The sequence below is a fragment of the Salvelinus fontinalis genome, unplaced genomic scaffold (genome assembly GCF_029448725.1).
Source record: "Salvelinus fontinalis isolate EN_2023a unplaced genomic scaffold, ASM2944872v1 scaffold_0113, whole genome shotgun sequence".
Classification (NCBI taxonomy): domain Eukaryota; kingdom Metazoa; phylum Chordata; class Actinopteri; order Salmoniformes; family Salmonidae; genus Salvelinus; species Salvelinus fontinalis.
Genome location: NW_026600322.1, coordinates 293,305 through 304,536, shown reverse-complemented (window position 1 = coordinate 304,536; position 11,232 = coordinate 293,305). Strand labels below are relative to the sequence as shown.

The 11,232-nt window shown below is 49.6% G+C and overlaps 1 protein-coding gene across 1 annotated transcript; it reads right to left on the bottom strand.

The window, feature by feature from the left end:
- Positions 1-5,923: 5,923 nt before the first annotated feature.
- LOC129843323 (regulator of G-protein signaling 9-binding protein-like) lies at positions 5,924-7,875 on the bottom strand. Its single transcript, XM_055911952.1, has one exon. The coding sequence runs from the start codon at positions 7,145-7,147 to the stop codon at positions 6,407-6,409; it is 741 nt and encodes a 246-aa protein (XP_055767927.1). The 5' UTR covers positions 7,148-7,875; the 3' UTR covers positions 5,924-6,406.
- Between the last annotated feature and the right edge of the window lie 3,357 nt (positions 7,876-11,232).

Genomic DNA, 11,232 nt, shown 5'->3' with positions numbered 1-11,232 from the left:
GCACCTTGGTCTTCTATAACATGTACAGGAAATGGTACAGAACTTTGGTCTTCTATAACCTGTACAGGAAATGGTACAGAACCTTGGTCTACTATAACCTGTACAGGAAATGGTACAGAACCTTGGTCTTCTATAACCTGTACAGGAAATGGTTTAGAACCTTGGTCTTCTATAACCTGTACAGGAAATGGTACAGAACCTTGGTCTTCTATAACCTAAACAGGAAATGGTGCAGAACCTTGGTCTTCTATAACCTAAACAGGAAATGGTGCAGAACCTTGGTCTTCTATAACCTGTACAGGAAATGGTACAGAACCTTGGTCTTCTATAACCTAAACAGGAATTGGTACAGAACCTTTTTAAGTCTCTATTAAAGTTAGAGTAACGGCAGCATCTCAAGGATCATACGTTCAGAGGTAACAGCCCGGTTCAGAAACAACTCCCACTGTTGTCTCTCCTCCTCAGGCAATGTGGATCTGACAGATGTCTGTAGAAGGTATCAGCAATATGTTGCTGGCTCCACCTCTCCCTCTGATAGACTATCACCATACTGGCCTCCCGGGTGGCGCAGTGGTCTAGGGCACTGCATCGCAGTGCTAACTGCGCCACCAGAGTCTCTGGGTTCGCGCCCAGGCTCTGTCGCAGCCGGCCGCGACCGGGAGGTCCGTGGGGCGACGCACAATTGGGCTAGCGTCGTCCGGGGTAGGGAGGGTTTGGCCGGTAGGGATATCCTTGTCTCATCGCGCTCCAGCGACTCCTGTGGCGGGCCGGGCGCAGTGCGCGCTAACCAAGGGGGCCAGGTGCACGGTGTTTCCTCCGACGCATTGGTGCGGCTGGCTTCCGGGTTGGAGGCGCGCTGTGTTAAGAAGCAGTACGGCTGGTTGGGTTGTGCTTCGGAGGACGCATGGCTTTCAACCTTCGTCTCTCCCGAGCCCGTACGGGAGTTGTAGTGATGAGACAAGATAGTAATTACTAGCGATTGGATACCACGAAAATTGGGGAGAAAAGGGGATAAAGTTTAAAGAAAAAAATTAAAAAAATTAAAAAAGACTATCACCATACTGCTTAGACTGTACCCATCCAATCCTTTGAAATATCCATGTGCCTAGGAGGTTAGGGGTTTGGGGTCAGAGGTTAGGGGTTGTTTCTAGACAGGGACAACATGAGCATGAGGCTAAAGACCTCATACTGAGACCTCCTCATACTGAGACCTCCTCGTACTGAGACCTCCTCATACTGAGACCTCCTCATACTGAGACCTCCTCACACTGAGACCTCCTCGTACTGAGACCTCCTCATACTGAGACCTCCTCATACTGAGACCTCCTCATACTGAGACCTCATCATACTGAGACCTCCTCATACTGAGACCTCCTCATACTGAGACCTCCTCATACTGAGCCCTCGTCAAACTGAGACCTCCTCATACTGAGACCACCTCGTACTGAGTCCTCGTCAAACTGAGACCTCCTCATACTGAGACCTATCCAGTCATTTCTGCTCTACATGTGCCTAGAGAACAGGGGTTAGGGACTAGAGGATAAGGGTCAGGGGTCAGGGGTTATAGATGATGGGTTAGACAGTTCCAACATGTTCATGAGGCTGTAGACCTGCTGTAACACAACACCTCTTTATAAAGCCTCTCTATACCTCAGGGTAAATAGATCACTGGATTGCTGAGTGGCCTTTAAATGCCAGTGGATGTTTTTCGGTCGACATCCATCTTCAACAGGAAGGGGCCATCATTAGACCACTTAGAGAGGCCCAGACAGTAGCCCAGACATGGCCCGGGTTCCAAATGGCACCCTATTCCCTACATTAGTGCACTACTTTAGACGAGAGCACTATGGCACCCTATTCCCTACATAGTGCACTACTTTAGACCAGAGCACTATGGCACCCTATTCCCTATATAGTACACTACTTTAGATAGATCCCAATGGCACCCTATTCCCTACATAGTGCATTACTTTTGACCAGGGCCCTTTAAAGTAGTGCACTATATAGGGAATAGGGTGCCATTTGGATCCACATGGTCAATACCAATATGGCCAAAGGAAAAAAATATTTAATGGTGGAGCAATGACCAACATCAGTTACTGACCTGAACACAAGTGGACTAGCACTCTGAGAGCCTGTAAACTAGCACTCTGAGAGCCTGTAAACTAGCACTCTGAGAGCCTGATAATCCTGACATTTGGTCTCCGTGCTCTCTGCTCCACATCTGAATACCTGCTCAACCTTTCACACACTCTCGCTCTCTTGCTCTCTCTCTCTCTCCCTCTCTCCCTCTCTCTCGCTCTCTCCCTCTCTCTCTCGCTCTCTCCTTCTCGCTCTCTCCCTCTTTCTCCCTCTCTCCCTCTCCCTCTCTCCCTCTCTACCTCTCTCCCTCTCTACCTCTCTCCCTCTCTCCATTCTCTTTTCTCTCTCTCTCTAATCTTCTAACCTCACTTTCCCTTCTTCCTGTTTGAGGTCTTCCCAGCTAAAGCTCAACCCTTCCAGAGGTCGAGCAGGCCACCAGTCAGTAAGCGTCAACGTGCGCGTTGCCATACTTTGTGGACTTTAAATTCTTACTCCCTAATCCCATTAGGAGAACCAAAGCATCCTGAGACCTCTGCAACCCAATTAACCTTTAAATCACACTGTTTGTGTCACGGTAGCTATCTTTGAAAGATAAAGACCTTGTAAATAGGATCCTGCCTCCATACCGGATATAAACGGAACGTCTTGAAGCAGTGCCATGTTTACTTCATACCTAATATACACCTCCATAGGCCGCCGGGGTAACAGCCGGGGTAACAGCCGGGGTAACAGCCGGGGTAACAGCCGGGGTAACAGCCGGGGTAAAGAGCACCAATAAGGTTATATATCAAACAGTAGATTTAAAGTTTTGATAACAGCTGAAAAGTAGTTCCCTTCAACAAAAAGATTCATGAGATATTCATAGACAATGTCCTTGACATGTTTATTATAATAAACAAGACTTTGTTGAATGTACTCTATTTGAAACAGGAACACAATATTTACAAACAAATCCAGTATACAAACTCCTGCAATGTATTAATGCATTAAAACAAACACTGCTCCAGGCCTTGGTAATGTCAAGGGAACAGGTATTTGATATATTATGGAGTGAGTGAGGGAGGGAGGGAGGGAGGGAGGGAGGGAGGGAGGGAGGGAGGGAGGGAGGGAGGGAGGGAGGGAGGGAGGGAGGGAGGGAGGGAGGGAGGGAGGGATGAATGGATGGATAGACCTGCCTAGACCCTACTAATGGACTCTGTGTAGGATAATACTTAGACCTGCCTAGACCCTACTAATGGACTCTGTGTAGGATAATACTTAGACCTGCCTAGACCCTACTAATGGACTCTGGGTAGGATAATATTTAGACCTGACTAGACCCTACTAATGGACTGTGTGTAGGATAATACTTAGACCTGCCTAGACCCTACTAATGGACTGTGTGTAGGATAATACTTAGACCTGCCTAGACCCTACTAATGGACTGTGGGTAGGATAATACTTAGACCTGCCTAGACCCTACTAATGGACTGTGGAGCCAAACACACTCTGACTCCCTTTCCAAACCTAACATCTCATCACTCTAAAAATATATCTAGTGCAATTTCTCATAAAGATGTTGAATACATTCAGAAAGTCTCTACGAGGCCGAGTAACTCCTTACATGGATGTGTCCCATAGGATTGCGTCCCAAATGGAACCCTATTCCCTATTATAGTGCACTACTTTAGACCAGAGCCCTATAGAACCCTATTCCCTATATAGTGCACTACTTTAGACCAGAGCCCTATAGAACCCTATTCCCTAGCCCTATAGGGCTCTGGTCAATAGTATAGGGCAGTTTGGTGGGGCCACCTGCATGGTTCGAGCAAGGATACATTTTAGTTGCCATGAGGCAGAGAGAAAATGTTGCTTTTTTGAGAGCAAATTCCCTGCTATTCTACACATGTTGCCATGGCGCTGTGAGGTCGCCTAGGCAGAGCGCTCCAGTACATTTTGTCAATATTTAATCATTTTTAATTTTTTTTTTTTTGTTTGAATATTTTGATTTCGATTTTTGGTTTTGAATAGCTCAATGACTATAGACTAAGTCTGGGTAAAATCAATGTGTTTCCTACCTGTGAATTTGATGGAAAATCAGCTCTTTCAACATAGCTAGCTAACAATGCTAGCGAGCTAGTTAGCTAGTGTGTCTTGATTGGAATACGCCACCATATTGTTTTGTTTTTATGGTCTCCAGACCCCTGAGGAGGACTGCAACGGACGGCGAGCTGGCAGGGATGAATTCATTGCTCGGTCTGAAGATTTGTGCGGGCTGACATCATTGAGTTAGTGGGAACGTAGCAACGGACTTCATCTTGAACAAGGCAGTCAGACAGCGGGGACTGGAGGCGCCGGCGGGACACCTTGAATAGAGAGGGAACAGTGCTGCCTGCCTGCCACTGGAGGACCTGCTCATCCACCCCCTGTTGACAAAACCTTCCCTCTGCTCCAGCTATGTGGAGGACCTGCTCATCCACCCCCTGTTGACAAAACCTTCCCTCTGCTCCAGCTATGAGGAGGACCTGCTCATCTACCCCCTGTAGACAAAACCTTCCCTCTGCTCCAGCTATGAGGAGGACCTGCTCGTCTACCCCCTGTTAACAAAACCTTCCCTCTGCTCCAGCTATGAGGAGGACCTGCTCATCCACCCCCTGTTGACAAAACCTTCCCTCTGCTCCAGCTATGTGGAGGACCTGCTCATCCACCCCCTGTTGACAAAACCTTCCCTCTGCTCCAGCTATGAGGAGGACCTGCTCGTCTACCCCCTGTTAACAAAACCTTCCCTCTGCTCCAGCTATGAGGAGGACCTGCTCATCCACCCCCTGTTGACAAAACCTTCCCTCTGCTCCAGCTATGAGGAGGACCTGCTCATCCACCCCCTGTTGACAAAACCTTCCCTCTGCTCCAGCTATGAGGAGGACCTGCTCGTCTACCCCCTGTTGACAAAACCCTCCCTCTGCTCCAGCTATGAGGAGGACCTGCTCATCTACCCCGTTGACAAAACCCTCCCTCAGCTCCAGCTATGAGGAGGACCTGCTCATCTACCCCCTGTTGACAAACCCTCCCTCTGCTCCAGCTATGAGGAGGACCTGCTCATCTACCCCCTGTAGACAAAACCCTCCCTCTGCTCCAGCTATGAGGAGGACCTGCTCGTCTACCCCCTGTAGACAAAACCCTCCCTCTGCTCCAGCTATGAGGAGGACCTGCTCGTCTACCCCCTGTAGACAAAACCCTCCCTCTGCTCCAGCTATGAGGAGGACCTGCTCATCTACCCCCTGTTGACAAACCCTCCCTCTGCTCCAGCTATGAGGAGGACCTGGTCGTCCAGCCCCCGTTGACAAAACCCTCCCTCAGCTCCAGCTATGAGGAGGACCTGCTCATCTACCCCCTGTTGACAAACCCTCCCTCTGCTCCAGCTATGAGGAGGACCTGCTCGTCCAGCCCCCGTTGACAAAACCCTCCCTCAGCTCCAGCTATGAGGAGGACCTGCTCATCTACCCCCTGTTGACAAAACCCTCCCTCTGCTCCAGCTATGAGGAGGACCTGCTCGTCTACCCCCTGTTAACAAAACCCTCCCTCAGCTCCAGCTATGAGGAGGACCTGCTCATCTACCCCCTGTTGACAAAACCCTCCCTCTGCTCCAGCTATGAGGAGGACCTGCTCGTCTACCCCCTGTTAACAAAACCTTCCCTCTGCTCCAGCTATGAGGAGGACCTGCTCATCCACCCCCTGTTGACAAAACCCTCCCTCTGCTCCAGCTATGTGGTTCCCACTCGACTGTCACTCCATATGTGGGAGGGTTGAAACCCCCAAAACGTCCAACTCTAGCTGACAGCTGTCGTAGTCCAGACCTCTGTTATCTGCTATAAGGAAGATGTGTTTTATTTGATGCTTGTTTTATTTTTATTTTCAAGCACTTTGAGATTATTTTTTTGTTATGAAAAGCACTATAGAAGCTGAATAAAATATTATTGTGAGGCTGAGATAAAATGTTGCAGTGGCTCTGGTCTAAAGTGAAAGACTATAAGTGGAATAACGCCTTGCAGTGGCTCTGGTCTAAAGTGAAAGACTATAAGTGGAATAACGCCTTGTAATGGCTCTGGTCTAAAGTGAAGGACTATCCGGAGAATCGGTGCCATTTGCGCGTAACAGTTTTCAGCACCTGGACAGCTCCTTGATGTCTCGGTGCGCTAGTCTCTCTCTCTCCTCAACAACAGAGCCGTTTCTCCGGGCATATAACCTGCCTAGTGTCCATCCCGGGCTGTATCTGTCTCTGAGCTGCGCCCGCTGTTTATCTGTGAATTATTCCCAGGCTGGCTCAAAACGTTCAATACTAAGTATCCTATCCACCGATTACGAAGTATCCTAGTATCCCGGCGATTACTACAATAGCGACGAATATGAACCCAGCGATGCACGTAATCATTCCGTTATTGTCACCCCCTTCGTCTATCTCGTCTTTGGGCTCCTCTTCGCAGATGGAAATGACGCCCACGGAGGAGTTCCCGACGCTCAGGGTGGATTTGAGCTCGGCGCCGGCCTCCTGCTTGGCCTCCACGGCCCACGGAGCCACCTGTACCTTCATCTCCATCTCCTCCATCATCTGACCCACCTGGCTGATCTCAGCCTGGAGCTCCTTCAGGTCGGCAGTGTCGATGTTGCTGTCCGCGTCGTACTTCATGTTCTGCACAGACATGGCCCTGGCGGCCACCGTGGTCGTGCTGCCGGTCATGCCCGTCTGGATGAGGTGTCTGGTGGGCACCTTGAGGGGGAACTCCTGCCCTATCTCCAGGCTCCGCTTCATGTCCACTTCCAGTATCTCCATGCTGCTGGTAAACAGCACCCATAGCCTCTCATACTCAGCCCGGTCGTCCTTGCTGGTGGTCTTGTCTTTGAGCAACTCGGTTAGTTTATTCCGGTTGGCCACCGCGAGCTCCTGGGCTTTCTTCCGGGTCTTTTTGAGTTCCTCGCGTAGGTTCTGGGAGTCCGATGTGCTGCCCAGCGCGATGACCAGGTGCCTGTAGCACGCGGTGACTTTGTTCAGAGCATCCAGCATGGTTTTACACTCATCTGTGCCCCCCATGGTTGTTTTTATTTAAAATATAAGCCTACCTCTGATCTCCCCGGCTACATTAAAAATGCATTCAATTAATTTTCAAAAAAATCGGTGCGCAAAAGAAAAAAGGATGGTGAACACGAACCGCCAGACGCACCGTGATCGGTTGTTGACCTCGACTCGACTTGTCTTTTTTAAAATGTTATTAGTTTGGACAAGAGAACACCATCCATACAGATCCAGGCAAAGCTCTTGTCACAGCGAATTCCTCTCTATCCATGTTCCTGTCTGCGAGCAGCACAGAGAGCCGAGAGAGAAGCTTAGATATTAATGGACCAGTAAATGGCTTTACCTCCGCTCTTTTGCATTGGAGATTAGATGGCCGACGGCGTCAGAGAGAGCAGCCCTCCCTGCCTGCAGAAAAATAGATGTGTGTCAAAACATTTCTGTTTTTGTTTGTGTGGAATAATAGTCCTCCAATACATTAGAGACGGTGTATGGACAGATAGCAGATTCAGCTACAGGTGTTCCCTATCAAACGGCAGAACAACTCCACAGTATCCAGACGGAACAACTCCAGCACCGTCAGCTCGCAACAAATAAAACAACGAAAAGTCCATTAATGCCGCCGCCGTCTTCTTAGATACACATCTGGACGGTGATGATTATATAAAACAAACGCTGTTAACGTCAGCTCAGCGCGTGAGACAGACCCATCTCGCCGGACGAACCAAATCAAACTGTGACTAGGTCAATGGTTGGTTGGTTGGTTGTATAAGTATCGTGTGTTTTTTTTTTCTACATCTGAATGGGAGCTGTCCACTTCAGCACGGTGTCTGTCGACGGCGCTGTTCTAAATACCGTAAGCGCCTTGTGTGGTCACACGCACGCATAACAAGACAGGAGATTTCAGATGTCGGCATTCTGTAACGTTGGAGAGAGTAGAGAAGCCTAGAGATCCACTGATTGGTTAGTGAGAAAACATCTCCAGTGGATACGTATTGTGATTGGTTAGTTATTCTCACACACACACAGCCCCCCCCCCCCTCCTGCCCTAGGCTACTGTTTGTGGTGTTAGTGGATGCCTTTATTAAAGTGATGCTCACAGATGAAGAGACGCTGAAATGTGTTCCAAATTGTACCCTTTCCCCTATAGGGGCCTGGTCTAAAGTAGTGCACTATATAGGGGATAGGGCTGAGGTCTAAAGTAGTGCACTACATAGGGAATAGGGTGCCATTTGAGACTGGGGCATAATCATTGATCCAGCAGTATTTAGCCTGCTTCATAGTTGATCAATCACTGCAGGGTCCAATAAGAGGAGGTTGGAGTCATATTCAGACTGGTGTTCTCCCAGAGACAGGTCAATGGGAGTTTTTCATCAATAGACTGGTGTTTTCCCAGAGACAGGTCAATGGGAGTTTTTCATCAATAGACTGGTGTTCTCCCAGAGGTCAATGGGAGTTTTTCATCAATAGACTGGTGTTCTCCCAGAGACAGGTCAATGGGAGTTTTTCATCAATAGACTGGTGTTCTCCCAGAGGTCAATGGGAGTTTTTCATCAATAGACTGGTGTTCTCCCAGAGGTCAATGGGAGTTTTTCATCAATAGACTGTTGTTCTCCCAGAGACAGGTCAATGGGAGTTTTTCATCAATAGACTGGTGTTTTCCCAGAGGTCAATGGGAGTTTTTCATCAATAGACTGGTGTTTTCCCAGAGGTCAATGGGAGTTTTTCATCAATAGACTGGTGTTCTTCCAGAGACAGGTCAATGGGAGTTTTTCATCAATAGACTGGTGTTCTCCCAGAGACAGGTCAATGGGAGTTTTTCATCAATAGACTGGTGTTTTCCCAGAGGTCAATGGGAGTTTTTCATCAATAGACTGGTGTTCTCCCAGAGGTCAAAGGGAGTTTTTCATCAATACTATATTTTCTGTTGTACAGATTTGATTAATTTATCCTAATGTTTCCTTTCACTTTTTAACTTTTGAAAGATTACTTTTTATGACCTATTTGTGTGTGTTTGCGTGCTTGCCTGTGTGTCTGTGCATCTGCAAAGGTGTGTGTGTGTGTGTGGGTGTGTGAGAGAGAGTGTGTCTGGAGGATGTAGGGTTAACTGGTCTGTCTGGAGGATGTAGGGTTGACTGGTCTATCTGGAGGATGGAGGGTTGACTGGTCTGTCTGGAGGATGGAGGGTTGACTGGTCTGTCTGGAGGATGGAGGGTTGACTGGTCTGTCTGGAGGATGGAGGGTTGACTGGTCTATCTGGAGGATGGAGGGTTGACTGGTCTGTCTGGAGGATGGAGGGTTAACTGGTCTCTCTGGAGGATGTAGGGTTGACTGGTCTGTCTGGAGGATGGAGGGTTGACTGGTCTGTCTGGAGGATGGAGGGTTGACAGGTCTGTCTGGAGGATGGAGGGTTGACTGGTCTGTCTGGAGGATGGAGGGTTGACTGGTCTGTCTGGAGGATGGAGGGTTGACTGGTCTGTCTGGAGGATGGAGGGTTGACTGGTCTGTCTGGAGGATGGAGGGTTAACTGGTCTGTCTGGAGGATGGAGGGTTGACTGGTCTGTCTGGAGGATGGAGGGTTGACTGGTCTGTCTGGAGGATGGAGGGTTGACTGGTCTGTCTGGAGGATGGAGGGTTAACTGGTCTGTCTGGAGGATGGAGGGTTGACTGGTCTGTCTGGAGGATGGAGGGTTGACTGGTCTGTCTGGAGGATGGAGGGTTGACTTGTCTGTCTGGAGGGTTGACTGGTCTATCTGGAGGATGGAGGGTTAACTGGTCTGTCTGGAGGGTTGACTGGTCTGTCTGGAGGGTTGACTGGTCTGTCTGGAGGATGGAGGGTTAACTGGTCTGTCTGGAGGGTTGACTGGTCTGTCTGGAGGGTTGACTGGTCTATCTGGAGGATGGAGGGTTAACTGGTCTGTCTGGAGGGTTAACTGGTCTGTCTGGAGGATGTAGGGTTAACTGGTCTGTCTGGAGGATGTCGGGTTAACTGGTCTGTCTGGAGGATGGAGGGTTGACTGGTCTATCTGGAGGATGGAGGGTTGACTGGTCTATCTGGAGGATGGAGGGTTGACTGGTATGTCTGGAGGATGTAGGGTTTACTGGTCTGTTTGGAGAATGTAGGGTTGACTGGTCTGTCTGGTCTATCTGGAGGATGGACTGGTCTATCTGGAGAATGTAGGGTTAACTGGTATGTCTGGAGGATGGAGGGTTGACTGGTATGTCTGGAGGATGGAGGGTTGACTGGTCTGTCTGGAGGATGGAGGGTTGACTGGTCTGTCTGGAGGATGGAGGGTTGACTGGTCTGTCTGGAGGATGGAGGGTTAACTGGTCTGTCTGGAGGATGGAGGGTTGACTGGTCTGTCTGGAGGATGGAGGGTTGACTGGTCTGTCTGGAGGATGGAAGGTTGACTGGTCTGTCTGGAGGATGGAGGGTTAACTGGTCTGTCTGGAGGATGGAGGGTTGACTGGTCTGTCTGGAGGATGGAGGGTTGACTGGTCTGTCTGGAGGATGGAGGGTTGACTGGTGTGTCTGGAGGATCGAGGGTTGACTGGTCTGTCTGGAGGATCGAGGGTTGACTGGTCTGTCTGGAGGATGGAGGGTTGACTGGTCTGTCTGGAGGATGGAGGGTTGACTGGTCTGTCTGGAGGATGGAGGGTTGACTGGTCTGTCTGGAGGATGGAGGGTTGACTGGTGTGTCTGGAGGATGTAGGGTTAACTGGTCTGTCTGGAGGATGGAGGGTTGACTGGTCTGTCTGGAGGATGTAGGGTTGACTGGTCTGTCTGGAGGATGTAGGGTTGACTGGTCTGTCTGGAGGATGTAGGGTTGACTGGTTTCTCTGGAGGATGGAGGGTTAACTGGTCTCTCTGGAGGATGTAGGGTTGACTGGTCTGTCTGGAGGATCGAGGGTTGACTGGTCTGTCTGGAGGATGTAGGGTTGACTGGTCTGTCTGGAGGATGGAGGGTTGACTGGTCTGTCTGGAGGATGGAGGGTTGACTGGTCTGTCTGGAGGATCGAGGGTTGACTGGTCTGTCTGGAGGATCGAGGGTAGACTGGTCTGTCTGGAGGATGTAGGGTTGACTGGTCTGTCTGGAGGATGGAGG